The 18,380-nt window shown below is 44.0% G+C and overlaps 1 protein-coding gene across 1 annotated transcript in view; it reads left to right on the top strand.

Moving 5' to 3' along the window:
• Window positions 1–18,165, top strand: part of VSTM4 (V-set and transmembrane domain containing 4) — a 53,804-nt gene extending 35,639 nt beyond the window's left edge. Inside the window, exons 7-8 of the mRNA XM_073354897.1 lie at window positions 657–718; window positions 17,955–18,165. Coding sequence (XP_073210998.1) covers window positions 657–718; window positions 17,955–18,080 — 188 coding nt within the window. The 3' untranslated portion in view covers window positions 18,081–18,165. The remainder of the gene's footprint in view (window positions 1–656; window positions 719–17,954) is intronic.
• The last annotated feature ends 215 nt before the right edge of the window (window positions 18,166–18,380 follow it).

Below are 18,380 nucleotides of genomic sequence, written 5' to 3'. Positions count from 1 at the left end.
GCCTTAGAGACTCTGGGCCTTGTAATCCTCACTGGCAAGGCAGTGGAGAGAGGGGTTTTGTTACCTGAGATCTGCTAGGGCATGTCATGCTGTTTAGACCTGTTTATACATCTAGGGCCAGACTGTCAAGTGCTCAGCACCCCGGCAGGGGGCAGGTTTTCAAATGGGCCCAGCTCCCCTCAGCTCCCATTCATTTTCAAAAGAAAATGCACCCAGCATGCTGAACTCCTGCGAAAATCCTGCCTGGGTTGTAGAGACTGAGTGTTTGAAAGTCCAGTCCTCAGGGTCTAATTTTCAAAGTGGGTTTCCAACTCCATACATGCAGGCCACTGTATGTGACTTTCTGAGCACCATTGCCCGTGTCATGCAAGGGGTGCAGTGTGCCTGGGTCTCATGAGTGCGTGAGAGTCATAGCACTCAGAGACGCCCAGGCACGTCTCTCTACACACAAACGAGAACCATGCTTTGAAAATTGTGCTCTTTCTATGTTACAGGTTTTAATAACAAATGTGCTTCACACTTCAAGACTTGCATGTAGGTTTTTTGCTGCTGTTGCTAACCTGCTATTAATCCAGGTGTATAACTGCTGGTGCACATGCTAAAAGTAATCCCAAATTGCATTATGTGAAGTAATCTCTTGATATTTATTTTTATAGCTCCAATAGCCAATACTTTTCAGAAACCTAAGCTGTTGAAACCTCAAAGAAAAATTATCCTGGTGAGTAGTTATTTTATATAACTTTATTTTCCCCTGTATTTGTTTCTCTCAATATAATTTTGGCAGTATTGCTAACACCCAGTGTTCAGAAAGTTGTGAGATTGGATCAAGAGATCATTTTAACGTCATACACTTTGGATATTTCACCTTTGTCTTCTGGTGCCTGAGCCTTTAGCTTACACTTGGGTCTTGTCAAGCTTTTCTCTGCAATCATAAGGGCTAGAAATGTAATTTTTTTTAAATGAAAGCTGAGATTGACAGGTTTCAGAGTAGCAGTCATGTTAGTCTGTATTCGCAAAAAGAAAAGGAGTACTTGTGGCACCTTAGAGACTAACCAATTTATTTGAGCATAAGCTTTCATGAGCTGCAGCTCACTCTGATGAAGTGAGCTGCAGCTCACGAAAGCTTATGCTCAAATAAATTGGTTAGTCACTAAGGTGCCACAAGTACTCCTTTTCTTTTAGCTGAGATTGAGTCTCACATGCCTCCAAGAGTTGGAGCTTTGAGAAAAATACCAGATAACACAAAACTTGATAGATGGCAACGTTGGTTTGAGTGTTTTCCAATACTAAATATAGGGCCTGATTCTGCTCCAAACTGGGGAAATCAGGAGTAACAAAGGTAAGTGAACTTACCCATCTGTAAAGCTTAAGAGAAAAGAAAACTTCCAAGACAGTTGGTGAATGGGTCTTTAAAACAAACTAACCTCCAGATACTGCTGCACTGATGCCACTGTCTGGCATCCTGACTAATGTTGTCTCATTGTTTCCATGTACTCCTGTCAGTCTGTCTGTAGCCATCAGTTGTCTCTTGTCCTATACTTGGATTGTCAGCTCTTGGGGGCAGAGACTGTCTTTGTCCCGTGTTTCTACAGCGCCTAGTACAATGTGGTCCTGGTCTCAGGGTTAGTCTGCAGGCTCAAATGATCAAGAACATAAGAACAGCCAGTGGTCCATCTAGCCTATGATCCTGTCTTCTGACAGTGGCCAGTGCCAGATGCTTCAGAGGGAGTGAACAGAACAGGTAATCGTCAAGTGATCCATCCCCTGTTGTCCACTCCCAGCTTCTGGCAAACAGAGGCTTAGGGACACCCAGAGCATGGGGGTTGCATCCCTCACCATCTTGACTAATAGCCATTGATGGACTGAACCTCCAGCAAGCCAAGCAGACTCTGACATTTTTCACTGTTGCTAATGAATCAATACCCCAGCAGGGCATTGGGGCACTGTGTCCCCAAAGCTTCTGTTTAATGGCTTTGCTTTCAGATGAGAGAAAAACTGGGTACCTGGTTGTCAGTGGTCGTTCAGTGTTCCATGCCCCTTCATGCATGAATGGGTGCTAACTGTGGAGTCCTGGCCTAATTCCAATTGGGTTCATTAACATCCTGCCAGGTGAGAGTTCCTGGAAAGGCTGTTGCATTTCTCCCCAGAGTGGGCAGGTTTCACTAGTGCAGGGTGTGAAGTTTGCAAAGTGCATGAAAGGAATTACATAAATGGAGGTTATTATATGATCCAAACGCTTTGTGCAAAGAACATTGAGGTCACAGAGTAAAACACTCAAAATCATGAGACTGCTGCTACCCTATAGACTATGTGATATAAATACACAAATGTTAATTACTATTATTCTTATTTATTGTGCCTGGGGGCCGCTGCTGTAGCTAAGATGTTTCCTTCTTCAGACCTCCTATTTAAAGATGACATGAGCAGCCAGACGTAGCCCTCCGTTCAGCACTGTACTTAAGCACATTTGATTCCAGTTGCTTTCGTCTCTCTGGAATGCTGCTGGTGAATCTGGCCCCAAATATTTTTTCACTCTCCAGCCGGCTACATCACATATGGCCCCTGCTGAGGCTCAGTCTCTCTGTCTGTTTTGGAGGTGGACAGGAAAAAAAGGCTTTTCAAAGAAAGTGATCTGCTTCATTTTTCCAAAGTAAGTGAAGACTCCCATTCTGTGCAGTCAGCAGACTCTGGGTTAGTGCCTTGCTGTCAGGCTTTAATCTGGAAGCTGTCTCCCTCCCTGGCTGTCTTTTCTTTCACATCAGATTACACCTGGGGACCCACTGGAGCATGAGGAGTACAGTTCATCTGCTGATCCAGGCTTGTTTTTAAAGAACAGAATTCACCCAACAAAAACAATGTGAAAGTATAGGCATACTAGAACTACTGCAGTGTTAGCAACAGTGGGAAATTTCCCAGACAGGTATTTGCAAGGTGCCATTAGCCTTCGTATATAAGTTCCCGGACAAAGTTTGAACCCAATGCCTGCAGTAAAGGTGTGTGACCACATCCTGGATGGCATAAATTGGCATCATTTTGTGGATTTCAGTGTAGCGACCCAATCTGTACCAGATGAGGGTCTGGCCTAATATCCCAGCAGAGTCGAAACCTGCACAAAATGGATTATACTTGTCACAGCCTCTATATAGACACACTCTAATAGCCATTCCTGGGTATAGTAACCCTCCTCAAACAGCAAAGCTGATTGGTGAAACAATCTGACTTAATATGCCATATAGGCACCAACTCTGTGGGTGCTCTGGGGCTGGAGCACCCACAGGAAAAAAATAGTGAGTGCTCAGCACCCACCAATCAGCTCCTTTCCTCCCTCAGCACCTCCCGCCTGCCAGTGATCAGCTGTTCAGCGGTGTGCAGGAGGCATGGGGCGGGAGGGGGAGGAACGGGGGCAGCAAGAGGCAAAGCGAGGGTGGGGTGTGCTCGGGGGAGGGGGTGGAATGGGAAGGGAAGAGGCGGGGTGGGTTTGGAGGGGCGGAACCCTGGGGAAAGGGGTGGAGTGGGGGAGGGGCCTGGGGTGGAGCGGGAGTCAAGTACCCCTGGGGAAACCACGAAGTTTGCGCCTCTGATAAGCCATGTCTCTTATCAATGAGAAAATGTTGTCCCTTTCATGATGTGGAGTGTAAAAAGAAGACATTACAGACCCGCTGGGGGTAACAGTACATCGGGTCGGAACTGGTTGGACAAATTTTTTAGTTGGAGGAAAGAATTTCCTGTTTTTCCTGATCCGTAGTGTTCTGGGATGAAAAACTCAGCTGGGAATCAAACTGGGTGTTCCACATACACGGGCCTTCCAGACCTGCAAAGCTCCAGTTATGATCCAAAAATAGACATTTTGATGCAAGTTTGTTTTCGCAAAAACATTCTGGTTTCATACCAGTGCAGAACCAAACCAAATTTAAAAGCAAGTGTTGCTGTCACAAGAAATTGTCATCCTCTGGTTGGCTCTAGTTAAAGCTATAAACAGCATGGGAATGAAAGCCTAGGTCCCATAATCAATAACAGTTATTACATCTCTCCATAATCAGATTAATAATGCAGCCTAAATGAATTAACAGACATGAATGTGCAAGGAATTTGTTACACTTTTGTAGCAATTTCCTTATGCCAGTTCATAAAAATTACCAAGAAATTTGTAGCCGTTATGTTCAGATTTCCATCAAAACATTTAAGATGCAAATTTTCAAAAGTGCCTGAAATTTCAGGTGCCCCAGCTGAGTTACTGAAGGTGCGTGCTCAAAAATTAAGATTCCAAATTAGTGAACAGCGCTAAGTAGGCCATAGCAATTTGATCTGGGCTGTTAAAAATGGAATAAAACATATGCCCAAGAAAAGCCCACCACAAGGATTTTGGTTAAAAAAAAATCACTCAAAGAGGTCTGAATGTTAAGGATCAAATTCTGCTTTTGATTAATCTGGTGTGAATCAGTGTAGTTATTGCTATGAGGGTAAGTGAGAGGAAAATTCGGGTCTAATTCTGAGCTCAGTTACAGCAGTGGAAATCAAGAGTGACTCCCCTGAAATCAGTGGAGTTACATAGGCACAGGGGAAAGTGAGAAGGGAAATATTCATTTTTCTCCTTGCAGAGTTTAATGAAACTCAGCACTAACCTAATGCTCCCTGTGGGAATCACCCCACACACACACACGCACTCCTCTCCCCTTCCACACAACAGGGCATAATGTGGCATGTTCCATCATTAAAGTGCTCTAGACATGTGACCACTCATGGCACCTCGGGGAGATGGTCCTTATGATCCCTGATGGATAAGCTGGACCACAGAAATCTTAACTGACTTGCCAGAGGTCCCACAGGCAGTTTTCCATCTGAGCTGGAAGTAAGTCCCAGAGGTCCTGACGCCTGTTTTCTCACTGACCATCAGAGCAGGCTGTCTCCCCCAAGGGATTTGGACAGAAGAACTTCTCAAGAAGCCCAGCACTGTGTGACCCTCAATCACGCATCAGTTCACTCTTTATCTGAGGGCACACCTGAGAAGGAGGTGTGCCATGGATGGAGGGCTGTTTGCACCACTTACTGCATATTTCCTATTGGCATTCTCCCAAGGGCACAGCTACCTATGCTAGGCTAAAGGACATCATAGTAATGCCTTCTGCACTAGATCTGCGTTCACAGGTGCTGTGTGGTCACTTGATGATAGTGGAAAGATAGACTTGCTTAGACAGAGCTGTTGCATTGTGAGCTTCTCTTGCAGCCTCTCCCCATCCCCCAACCTGAGATAAGGTACCACAACTATGATGGAAACAGAGTGCTCGGGAAATCCTAAGCCATCAAGGTAGGCCTCAGAGCCACATTACCAAATAATTCCAGTGTTGTGGGAGAGGTTTTATAATAACCTAAATACCAGCAAAATTGTTTCCAGAGGACATGTGCTTTAGGTTTCTGGAAGGATGTTTATAATAAGCTAGAGAATTTCTTTTGTTGTTAATATGCTAGAATTGGTTGCAGTTGAATTTTACAAAAGAATTAAAGAAACTAATATGGTAACCTGCGTAAAATATGGACATAATCTCAATTGAAAATTAAAAAACCCCAAAAACATAATAATGCATTCAAATCCACAGCCCTGCAAAAAGCCTTTTAAAAAACTTTTCTCAAGTCATATTGCTCTTCTTTTATCTGGAATAAAAACTATATGGTCCCCTTGATGCTTATGCCTTCCCCTTGCGGTCCTTTCCCTTTAGTGACAGCAGGAGATGTGCGCAGATCAAAGGAAGCAGAGATGCTGAAATGCAAGGAGGGATGTATATTTATGGGATGCTAGAAGCTCAGAGAGTAAGAAAGGCCGAAAGCCATGGGACAAATTCTGCCCTCCATGCCCCTGGGGATCTTCTGTTGTAGCCAGTGGGAGTCCTGTCTGCACGTATCCAGAAGTGTTTGGTCTTATGATTTTACGCTTCCTCATCTGTGTTGTTTTGCCTGGCCTTCGGCTGTCACGCAGAGATAGGCTTTGGTTGCCCAAGCCCTTGGAGGAGCACAGAGTTCCAGCTTCAGAACAGAGTCTCAATAAAACATCTTTGATATCTTTCACATTGCTGAGCTTTAGCAAATTTAGGGCCTGAGCCATGAAAGTCAAAGACTCCCCATGGGCTTAATGGACTTTGGATCAGACCCATAGCCTGCAATCCTTAATCAAGCACTGACATGAACACCTAGACATAGGTTTTTAAAGAGAGGAATGTTTGGGGGTTAAAACACAGGATTGGGAATATTCCTTGCTCAGCCACTGACTTGTGTGGCCGTGGCCCAATTACGTAACTTCTCCATGCCTCCAAATTGGTCAGATAAATTATTTCTTACAAATGACTCCCTCAGCTACAGTAGTCGAGTGCTTTGGAAAGGTAAAGCACACTAGCCGTTTCATTATTAAGGGTCTTACTTCTTCAGGATTTGGTTTCCATACCTTTTCCTGGACTTTTCTGATGATGTCACAGCCATCTGAGAGAGGGGAGAGGTCCAGGGCTATAGAAGACTGAGACAGGGCTAAAGAAGTCACTTTGGCTATAGGTAAGCAAGGGCAGAACACTTCCAAAAGCTGATGCAGGCTCCCTTTTCTAATATATGCTTATAAAGCTCCTACTTTTAAACTGGATTTTTTTCAGAGCCACCGGGGAGTTTTGGATTCCCAATTCCTATTAATTTTAACTGGGTGCCCAAATTTTGTTGCAGCTTTGAAAAGCTCAGCCTTAATTATTATTCTGTGCTAAGCGCTGACAATCCACTCAGTAGCTGTACAGTACACAACACTAAGGACAGGCCCTGCCCTGAAGAAATTAGAGTCTAATGCTTAATTCATCAACATGACTAGCCCCTGCAAACATTTCTTCCAAAAGGACAACTCCAAAACCTCGGAGGTGTTTTTTTAAGTCTAGGAGGACAGGAAACCAGTGAAGATGTCCAAGGAAGATATGATTTGGTCATATTTCTTAGTGCATATATTTCCCTATAAATCAAACTTTTCCTTCAGTGTGGCTCCCCATAATAAGCATTTACTTTTAAGTATAGTGAATGTAGTTAAATATTTCACATCACTGTCATCTTCTTAAGAAGACACTGAGAGCGCATGCCTACACAGAGCAGGTTAAAAGCATTACAGCTTATGTTTTCCTAAACAAACATCCCTTTGACGGTTAGCTTCCAGGAAAATGTTCCTGGCACTACAGTCAACCATAGTAACTCCACACTCACTGCAGGGAGAACATGAATAGTATGTCCTAGGAGCTAGCACCATAGCATAATTAAGGGGTTTAAGTATCCGTGAATTAGAAACAATCCAATTACTGTCTCAGAAATATAAGCTTGTGAAATACAAAGACATGATTTTAGCTGCTTTACAAACCCTTGCTTGGTGAAACACTTTCCAATATCTGATTGTGACTTTGGGGTGACATTTTTAAACTAGTCATTTTATAGCTGTAGCCTCTTGCAGGCATGGGAACAAATTCATCCTTTACCTACAACATTGTACTCATCTATGTGCCTTGGGTGAGTGATTTTTTTAATGATTGAATAAAATGCCATTCAGGTTGTTTTTCCCATTACAATTATTAACCTGGTAACAGTGAGGCAGTCAATTATATGCCTAAACTGGTACGTTTGCATGATTATTTTTCCAGTTGGGGTTATACCAGGGATGAGTTTGGTTCATTCCCTGAGTGAAAAGTATGTTGTACATTATATATATATATAGACATAGTGATCTGGTGAGTCTGACCACATGAATGATCAGACATGAGCTCCCCCTTGTTGAGTAGGAGTCAAAGACTGTGCCATGTGTTTTTGGAAAGGTTATTTTTCCCAGGATGTGTCAGACTCAGCTGTGAACTCTCAAGATATTAATGATCTCTGTAGGAGTGATATGAAATTGAGCAAATATACATAGAAAATGGACTGATCCATTTTCACAGTCCCTCTGTCATCTTGAAGCCTTTCATCCAGTCCCATTACTCATCTCCTTTCCACACTAGATAAATCTTTTTTTTTGCAATCTCTTCTCAGAGACACGTTGTAGGAGTTGTGGTGAAATTAGCAGTTGGGAATTTGAGGGGTTCATGAGGACATTTCTTTTGCACTCCCTGAAGTTTGCATTCACATTCAGGTTCAAATTCAAAGCACAATGCATTCAAACCTGTTGAGTCACAGCGGCTTTCACGCCAAGACCAAAAATCCTCCTAGCTTCACATATGAACAGAAACAGTTTGTGAAACCTTGTCAGACCTTTGGATGGAACTGGGCTAAGCACTGAAAATATACAAAACCCCTTAGCAGATGAGGTTTGTGTAATGACATTTTTGATGTGTCTCTCTCTAATGAAAGTCCCAGTAGAACTCTAACCATTTTTATTCCCCTTCTTGGGATCTTTTTAATCCCCATGATATCTTCTTAAGAGGAGGTGATCAAAATGGGACTCAGTGGACCAAATCCATCCCTAGTGTAACTTTGATGACTTTGGTGGCATTATACTAGGGATGAGCTATTACACTGAGAGGGGCTAAAACCTGTTTGAACTAAGGATGGACGAGCCTCCTGCTTAGTGCCAAAGTCCATCTGTGCAATGACAGTGTAGGATTTTCCTCTAGCAGTTACTTTCCTGGTGAATAAAGAATGGGCACATACATTATCTTGGAGAGGGGGAACGCTATGTGAGAGAAACGACCCTTCTGTCCTGGGCAAGCAGATGTCCCCACCGTGGAAAGCTCGATTCATATTTCTAACTCTAAGGACAGCATCTGACATTCCAATGTCATATTTATTGATCCCTTCATGTGGAAACTCAATTGAACCCTTGACATTTCAGAGCTCACATTGGCCAGCAATTGCATTTTGCTTTCATTTCCAAGGACTAATTCAACTTGCAGATCCAGCTGCATCTTTGCAGAAGTGCTAACTTGTCACAAGTGTCTGCATAAGCGATTTTTAAAACTCCTCTCTTCCAAGGGAAAATCTGACTTTCTGGCTGGATTTTCCGCTGGGTATAAAGTGTGGGATTGTCAAAAGCACCTTGGGTTGGCCAAACTCTGCTCTTATTGAAGCCAACAGGAGTTTTGCCAGTTAAACCAGCACCAAGCAGTTTGGAAAATTTCAATGAAAGTGAAGTGTTCTTGTAGGCCACTTGCTCTCAGTGTTGCACACTGACCCCCTTCAGTGGTTGGATCACAGATAGTTGTTGATGAGACTGCTAAAGCCTTGGTTAACAAAATGGGATCTTTTAGCTCAGGCTTTTCGATCCAAGGCTGTAGCATTATCTCTGCTTCTGAATTGTAAACTGTTTCATTGCTCAAACGCTGTTGAGGGTGAAAGGGTCCATCCTCCCTAGCTCTTGGGATCTCCGGAAGGACAGGACTGCAGGAGTCTCGGAAACCTTCTGCACCTGCCCATGCTCCTTTGTGTGGAACATACAAAATGGGGAGGGAGGTCACTCTGCCTCACTACAGGCAGACTGCAAGTCACAGTTTGTAGGAGAAACTCCGGGCCCGTGGTGGGGCAGAGCACAGTCTATAGCCCGGCACCTTCTGGCTGGGGCCAACAGTAATTAACAGTCTATAAGGGAGTACTGTCTCCCTGGGCAGGGCGGAGCACAGTCTGTGAGCTCCAGGCCCTTAGGCAGGGGCAGACCAGACACAGCAGACAAAGCAGTCTGGGATCTGGCGTCCTGGCTCGGGTGCACGGCAGACAAACGCAGGCCTCTTGGGCCTCAGGTGGGGAGGCTGTCACTCCAGAGGTGAAATGGCAGGGAATAGGGGGATGCGGGCCCACCCAACTCCACCGCGTCTCAGCCCAGGGCCCTAACTGTGGCAGAGTGTTCCGCCACTGGGTCAGCAGGGAATCCCACTGCAACACGCTGACTCACACTCCGGAAGCAGAACTGGACCAGAGTCTGGTTCCCCTAGGCTACTTCCTTCCACAGTCTGAGCGTAGGGCTCTGCAGTCCAAAGGTCCTCTGTCTCCTCGGGGTACTCGGCTGCCGGCAGTCCCCACAGCTCTTCAGGGCATTCGTCTGATGGTGGTCCTGGCAGCTCCTCGGGGCATTTATTTGTCTCCTCTGGCTGCAGGACGCAGCTCCACTCAAAGCCTCTTTTGAGATCCTGTTGAGAGCCCAGCTCCCTGGAAGAGCCCTCTGCTCCCTCCGGTGCTCCAGCCCCAGATGAGCTCCGGGCAGTCCTTTTATACTTCCTGTCCAGACTCAGGACTTCCAGTGGGGTGGGGGGAGGGGGTGCGGCGGATGTAGCTCCACCCACCATGGGGAGTGCAGTAGTCCCTCACTTTCCTACTCGGAGGGAGGCCACTCTGTCTCACTACAGTGCCCAAATATGGATTTCAGCACCTCGCTTTAGTCACTCAGGTTTGAATATTGAGCCCAAGTTCCCGTGTGCCACCTGGGTAGCAAGAATCCCCTGGGGCTTCTCACAGTCAATGGGATTTGCACTAGCATTCACAAAAAACAAAAGATTTGGGGGTCATGATGGATAATCAGCTGAACATGTGCTCCCTGTGTGATGCTGTGGCCAAAAGGGCTAATGTGATCCCGGGATGCATAAACAGGGGAATCTTGAGTCAGAGTAAAGAGGTTATTTTACCTCTGTATTTGTCACTAGTGTGACCACTGCTGGGATCCTGTGTCCAGTTCTGATGCCCCCAATCCAAGAATGATGTTGATAAATCAGAGAGGGTTCAGAGAAGAGCCACAAGAATGACGAAAGGATTAGAATACCTGCCTTATAGTGATAGATTGAGCTCCTTGAGTCTATTTAGCTTAACAAAGAGAAGGTTGAGAGGTGACTTGATCACAGTCTATAAGTCTCTTCATGGGGAACAAATATTTAATAATGGGCTCTTCTATCTAGCAGAGAAAGTTCTAACATGATCCAATGGCTGGAAGTTGAAGCTAGGCAAATTCTGACTGGAAATAAGGCGTACGTTTTTGACAGTGAGGATAATTAAGCATGGGCACAACTTACCAAGAGTTGTGGTAGATTCTCCATCACTGGCAATTTTAAAATCAAGACTGGATGTGTTTCTAAAAGCTCCGGTCTAGGAATTATTTTGTAGTTCTATGGCCTGAGCTATACACGAGGTCAGAGTAGATGATCACAATGGTCCCTTCAGCCCTTGGGATCTATGAATAAAACCTCCTCTGCCCCCTGTGTGCTCACCCCATCTGCTAAACAGGGGGAAATCCCCAGAAAGAGCTCCACCGTCCCAGGGCCTGCAGAGGCTCAGGAGATCAGGAGATTGGAGCAGCCAGGAAGATTCCTTCCTGCAAAGTCCCATGTGGCTCATGGCTGCTGAAGGCCTGAGGACTCATAAGAATGCAGTGAGCTGAATCCACCACCCCATCCCCCCAACCAGGGAAAAAAGGTGCAGCTGGAGAAAAGGAGGCTTTAAAGCAGCCTCTTCAGGGGTGGGGCATGCGGTCCGTCAGCCCCACCATCCTAAGGATCTGTAGAGAATCCCGAGGAAAGCTTGTGGCTCCCAAGAGCTCATTCCAAGAGCCCAACACCCAGTAGCAGAACAGCCACACGGAGTATAATGATGCCAGTGGCTCTGCCCCAAAGAGCTGTGTGCTGCTCCCTCCAATCCCCCTGTGCCCCATAAGAGGAGGCAGAAGCTACTGAGCAGGAGTTTGTGCTGCATCTGGCAACATTAACCATGGGAATTCCTACGGGGCATTCTGTAGGGCACATGTATAAGCCACTGGCCAGTGGATGCTACACGTCCTCCCACCGCACCCTCCTGAGAGAAGATGAGAGTCTGTTACAGCCCCCCACTACACATACTAGCTCTTTAGCGCAAGCTATAGAGACTCATGTTTTTCCCTTTGGAGGTCCCCAGTTCAATTCCCAGGGCTGGCCCACATGGCAGCTGTCCCACATAGTCCTGGCTCCAACAGCCTGGGGCTTGCACAAAAGACTATCTGGACTGAGGGTGTCTCTTCAGTTTCATTCCCTTGCACTCTGTGATTTATGCTGCCTTTCTGCAGAGAGGACCAATGATCTGTCCTTGGGCTGGGACAGTTTCATCTGGCCTGGAGAGGCCTGTCAATGCTTTTTGCTGCTGTAAATATTTGGATGTGACACTGTATATTTATGCGTCTGAGCTGCACCATCTGGATAACATCAGCCCTCTTCATGTGGAGCGGTCACAGAGCAGGAGTGCAAAACAGGATGTTACTCAAATATCAAGTGGAAAGGACCCAAGCTTTGTGTCTGGCATGTGCAAAAGAAAATGAGTGAAAGAGTGTCCATTTGGGAAAATACCAAGGAAAAAGTAATTTATAGCATCTGGGCATGGTTGAAAAACTCAACTCTTGAGAGACCAGATTGGATTGGGGTGGGGGGGAGACTTGGAAAGGTTCATGTCAGAGATCATTTGGATCAAAGAAGCAATGTCACAACTCATGTCTACATGTGGCATTTTTAAGCTAATCATCTTTTCTCTGAAGTAGCAATCGACACCTGACAGCACAGTGCAGTCACCCACCCTGAGCTACCGAGTCAGCTGTTGGCAAGACAGCTTTGGGAGTTAATGTACAACTGGTACTGCTTCATTCCCGCTCTCCTAGTCTGTACACACCCCCAGTTCAGTGCAGCCAGGCAGAGGAGGGTTTCACTCTGAAGGGTTTCTGTAGTACACAAGAGCTAGTATAAATTTTATATTTACGCAGCTCTCTGAGGTACCAGTTTGGGACTCATGTATTTGTGCAGGCCAGAAAATAAACAGGTGGTAATTCACCGGGGCAAGTAAATATAACACTTTCTCTCCATCTCGCCCTTGTTAGAGTCATTCACCATGGCAGTCTGATAGTGGTGCAAGAATGTGGAGACACTGAACTTCATTGCTAACATCTGTAGCTGATGCAGTAGTTGCCGAAGTTTTTCTGTCCATTGAGATTTAAAAATGACCCCCAAGTGGAATCGATCAGGTTTGGGCCTCTTTTGCCTCTTTACGATGGATAGAGGAAGCCCAAATGGCTGGTTTAAAAAAAATCTGCTTGTTTTTTAAATTAGAAATTCACATTCAGCAGGGGTTGGAAGCAGAGAGCTAGCAAAATGGTGAGATCACAAGAGCCGAGAGAGTGAAAGTTCAGCTATTAAGAAGTGGGGGAACATGGGCTATTTTGTCAGACTGCTCAAAATTACCACTTTGGATAAAGATATCCTTGCTTAAGGGTTCTAAACCCTTCACTCCTTCAGCTAGAGCTCACAATCAACATCCCTGAGACCTCCCAGAAGTTCTCTAGCTAAGCCAGACTGGACATTCCTGATAATTCTAAGGTCAACATTAAACAATAATTATTTTTTTAAACCTCACATCTTTCAGGCCTTTTTTGTAAGCCATAAAAAAGCGATAAATGGTACAAACCCACTTTAAAAAAAGTCTTTTCCAGCTCAACTCTAACATCTCAGAGAGTGAGTTATGCAGGCTGACTATCAGGAAAGATATAGCTAGCGGTGAGCTCTATGGAATAGTCTCCCTGGAGAAGCCTCATTACTGGAGTAACTTAAAAACTAACCTGAAGAAGACTTGGAAGGAGAATCATGATGGTTCTTCTTAGTTTTATGATTCTGTGATGTATGTTACACTGTATTGATCACGAAGCCTGAAAAAATGATATTTACCAAGATGAAGGCTCTGAATCTAGAAACCTTGCTTTGGAAGTGATTTAGATTCCGAAGAATTCATTTTTGACACCATTTTAGACCAACCGTCTAATTTTCCAAAGTGCGTAGCAATGTGGTCAGTCATAGTTGTGGTTGCATTGCTAACTAACCCACACACTTCTTTGAAACATAGAGGGTGAATGGCCAGTCATTCATTTCTCTCATCTTCCAGCCCTGCTGGTGAGTTTTTTTGTTATTAAGGGGGTGGTACCGTTCCGGTAACAGAGGGGTGGCATTTTCCCAGCTCTTACCTTGCCAAAATGCTATCAAACGTAAACGAGAGGAGGAGTTGCAGAATTCGTTTTCTTTGCCTGCCTGTCTGAAAATGTATTTTCAGATAAGCAAATCAGCAAAATAGTATTAAACACATGGCCAATGAGTGAAATACAGAAAAGTGCCTGGAACCCCCCAACACACATACACACACACAAAACCCTAGATATTATAGGACCTTTAAAATAGTGTTGGCTCCCATGTACTGTTATTACACATCCTCTGCTGAAAGCTGTAGACACTTCTCAATTTTGAACCTCCTGTGTGTTTCCTCATATTTTCAATCAAATTATTACATACTAGAAATATGCATATGGGAAATTATTCTACACATTTTATGGTGTGCTGTTGCTTGTAGCAGTAATTGCAGTACCTTTTCCACTTATGAAAGTACTAATTTTATTTGGTTTTATTGCTTTTCTAGATGCAATTATTTATTTAGTATGTTTTGGCTTTATTAAATTATGTTTACTATAGGAACATCATAAAAATGTATGAAAGCAACACATCAGCCAACGTTGCCCGATGACCTGTTTTGGGGAATCTAGTGTTATTTTTCATATCCAAACATAATAGAATAAAGTAGGAATAAAGAGATAATCTACACTAGAAAACAATGCAATTTTGAGATAATATAATAAAACACCTGGACAATATGATTTCATGAATCTTAGTTCTAAAATTTACATGAGCTGGGCGTCAGGTGGCTATTTTAGGACACACGGCATTTTCTAAATGGAAACAAACGTGAAATGTAATTAAACAGCAGAGAGGAACGCAAACATGGGTTGAGTTTGCCCCTAGCTATTGATTTCTACAAAGCTATGTAAACATTTCCATTGCAAAGGATGAACTGGCAGAGTCTTGAGCAATGCAGAGCTTTAAACTGGCAATGACCAGTTTGCCAAAGCTCACCAGATTCAGTCTTGGAAGAGTCTCCACCTGCATCATGCAATTTTACATTTAGGGCCCACTCCAGTTCTCATTGAAGACAATGGCAAAACTCCCAGTCACTTCAGGCTTTTAGGGTGGATCTCGTGCTGTATGTTTTACATTGTAGCCTAAATGCTTTGCGTATTCTTACTGTTCTGATTAATGGGACATTAAATTAGCAGAGCTCCCTATTTTAGGTTTTGTATTAAATAAAAGCCAGCTGGGAGGGGGGGGTGAGGGGCACAGACGATTATGAAACCTCCAAAGGGCACTTCAGTCTAGCAGAGAAAGGCAAAACAAGATCCAATGGCTGGAAGTTGAAGCTAGACAAATTCAGGCTAGAAATAAGGAGTACCTTTTTAAGAGTTAGGGTAACTAACTGTTGGATCCATCAAGGGATGTGATGGATTCTCCAACATTGGAGTCTTCAAATCAAGATGGGATGCACGTTTTGTAAAAATGATGTTCTAGCTCAGTCACGAGGTCCGAACTTGACACAAGAATCACTGGGTGATCATGCAGGAGGCCAGACTAGATGATCACAATAGGCCCTCCTGGCCTTAAACATCTATGAAAATGAACAGATATTTGATACCCCAGTTTTGCAGCATTGTGCCACGCAGAAATTGAGGTTGAATGGGATTTACTCATGTACTCGAAGATAAACACATGAGTGTTTGCAGGAGTGAGGCCATTGGTCCTAATCCTGCAAACCACCCTTACTCACCCACCTAGCCCCTCTTCCTGTGAGTTGACTTCAACGAGATACCACTTCCTCAGCAGACTCAACCCGAGGACAGGGGTGCAGGAACAGACCTATGGAGAGGATATAATGAAATGAGATTTGTGCTGGAAAAACGCAAGCAAGTATACTGAAAATAAACACAGATACTGAGTGATATTCAAGGCAAAAATGAAGAGAGTCCAGATAATAGCAACAGAAGAGGATTAAGGGACTGACTCAGAGGGAATAGTCACAGAGTCTGAAAAAGAGCTCTGTGTAAGCGCAAAAGCTTGTCTCTCACACCAACAGAAGCTGGTCCAAAAAAGGTATCACCTCACCCACCTTGTCCCGCTAATATCCTGGGACCGACACGGCTATAACACTGCATATATCAACACTAGTCACTTCAGAGTGTGAGAGACTGGAAGACCCAGGATATAGGTCCCATGTCCTGAAACCAGTCTGAATCCAGATGAATTGAACAGTGATATATCACCTGATGGCTGTTCTGTGGCATATTTATAATTAGTTAAATAAAACGACACGTGTTAACTCAGTTGTCTGTATCTTGTTTTGGGTCAAACATTCACCAATTTTAACAATGCTTTAGCCTCTTTGGGGCAGGGACCTTGGCCTAAGTCTGACCTCATCTAAAACAGGAGAGACCCCATTGAAGTCAAGCACCACAGTGGTGTACAGTCAGGGTAAGAGGAGAAACTGGCCTTTGGCTTATTCTGTAAGGCACTGAGGAGAGTTTTAGGTAATGTAAAAACACGGCATACCAATAACAGCGAGTAAAAGTGGCTGCCTCTGAGTCTGATTGTTGTGTGATGGACACTGGTGCATGTGAGGAGCACAGCTGGTAGAAATTTCTAATACTTCGAAATTTGAAAATAAAGGGGGAAATGGAACATTTTTCTGACCAACCACACGGCTGGTGGCCACTTTTCAAATACTGAACTTTTGAATTGAGAAATACAAAAACAAAAATTCAAATTGCAAAATTTTGGAAAAAAAAATAGGTACAAATTCCCCCCAAAAATATTGTCATAAATATAAAGGGAAGGGTAAACCCCTTTAAAATCCCTCCTGGCCAGAGGAAAAATCCTCTCACCTGTAAAGGGTTAAGAAGCTAAAGGTAACCTCGCTGGCACCTGACCAAAATGACCAATGAGGAGACAAGATACTTTCAAAAGCTGGGAGGAGGGAGAGAAACAAAGGGTCTGTGGCTGTCGGTATGCTGCTTTTGCCGGGCATAGAACAGGAATGGAGTCTTAGAACTTTAGTAAGTAATCTAGCTAGGTATGTGTTAGATTATGATTTCTTTAAATGGCTGAGAAAAGAACTGTGCTGAATAGAATGACTATTCCTGTCTGTATGTCTTTTTTGTAACTTAAGGTTTTGCCGAGAGGAATTCTCTATGTTTTGAATCTAATTACCCTGTAAGGTATCTACCATCCTGATTTTACAGAGGTGATTCCTTTACTTCTATTAAAAGTCTTCTTGTAAGAAAACTGAATGTTTTTTCATTGTTCTAAGATCCAAGGGTTTGGGTCTGTGGTCACCTATGCAAATTGGTGAGGATTTTTACCAAACCTTCCCCAGGAAGTGGGGTGCAAGGGTTGGGAGGATTTTGGGGGGAAAGATGTGTCCAAACTACGTTTCCCAGTAAACCCAGTTAAAGTTTGGTGGTGGCAGTGGATCCAAGGGCAAAGGATAAAATTAATTTGTACCTTGGGGAAGTTTTAACCTAAGCTGGTGAAAGTAAGCTTAGGAGGTTTTCATGCAGGTCCCCACATCTGTACCCTAGAGTTCAGAGTGGGGAAGGAACCTTGACAGATGTTCATGATTATTTTCTCTCTTCCTTCCCGCCAACCCCAAGCAAGTTCTAGTGAGGAGTAAACTGGTTTGCTGCAGCGTAGAGCTGAGAGGAAAACAAGGCCTATTGAACCAGATTTTTTTAAAGTATTTACCCATCTAGTTCCCAGTGAAATTCATAGGAGGTAGGCAGCTGAACACCTTTAAAATCTGGCTCATTGGGTAAGACACTACAGCAGTCCTTCGTACTCAGCCGTCCCACTGGGAGGGCCATAAGAACCTTGTAACTATTTATTTTAAATTTAGATTAAATCTCAGGCAAAACGTCCTAACCGTAAGGCCAGTAGGACAGTGGAACAGATGCCTAGGGCGGTTGTGTCAAAAGGAGGCTGGATAACCGTCGGTCTTGGATGGTTTAGACACAACAAATCCTGCATCTTGGCAGGGGGTTAGATATGATGATCCTTGCAATCCTTTCTAACCCTATGGTTCTATTTTGTGGTTCTGTTTTGTAGCCTAAAATTGCAGAGGAGAACTTAACGTACGCTGAACTTGAGCTGATCAAGCCCCATCAGGCAGCCAAAGGTGTGCCCACCACGACGGTCTACGCCCAGATCCTGTTTGAGGAGAACAAGCTGTAAAAGCCGGTGTCTGGCTAAATGTTCTTTGGCCGCGTTGTATTTAATTCTTGCTGTGCTGTTTATTTATAAAAATCATACAAATGTTCTTATTTTTTTACTTCCATTCATGCACTTCCATTTTTTATGAGACTTTTTAAAAAACTGTAGTTGAAAAGAAATGTAGCAAGTGTAAAATGACAAACCATTGCCACAGAACCCCTTTCTGTAGCACTCAGCAGCACCCTGGGTCATTTGCAATGTTATTTCCACTTCCATGCAAATCTGAGATCTGAACACAAAAGAGACCAGTTGAGATAGAGA

The sequence above is a fragment of the Lepidochelys kempii genome, chromosome 7 (genome assembly GCF_965140285.1).
Source record: "Lepidochelys kempii isolate rLepKem1 chromosome 7, rLepKem1.hap1, whole genome shotgun sequence".
Classification (NCBI taxonomy): Eukaryota; Metazoa; Chordata; order Testudines; family Cheloniidae; genus Lepidochelys; species Lepidochelys kempii.
Note: the sequence above shows the minus strand (reverse complement) of the source record. Positions and strands in the feature narration are given on the sequence as shown.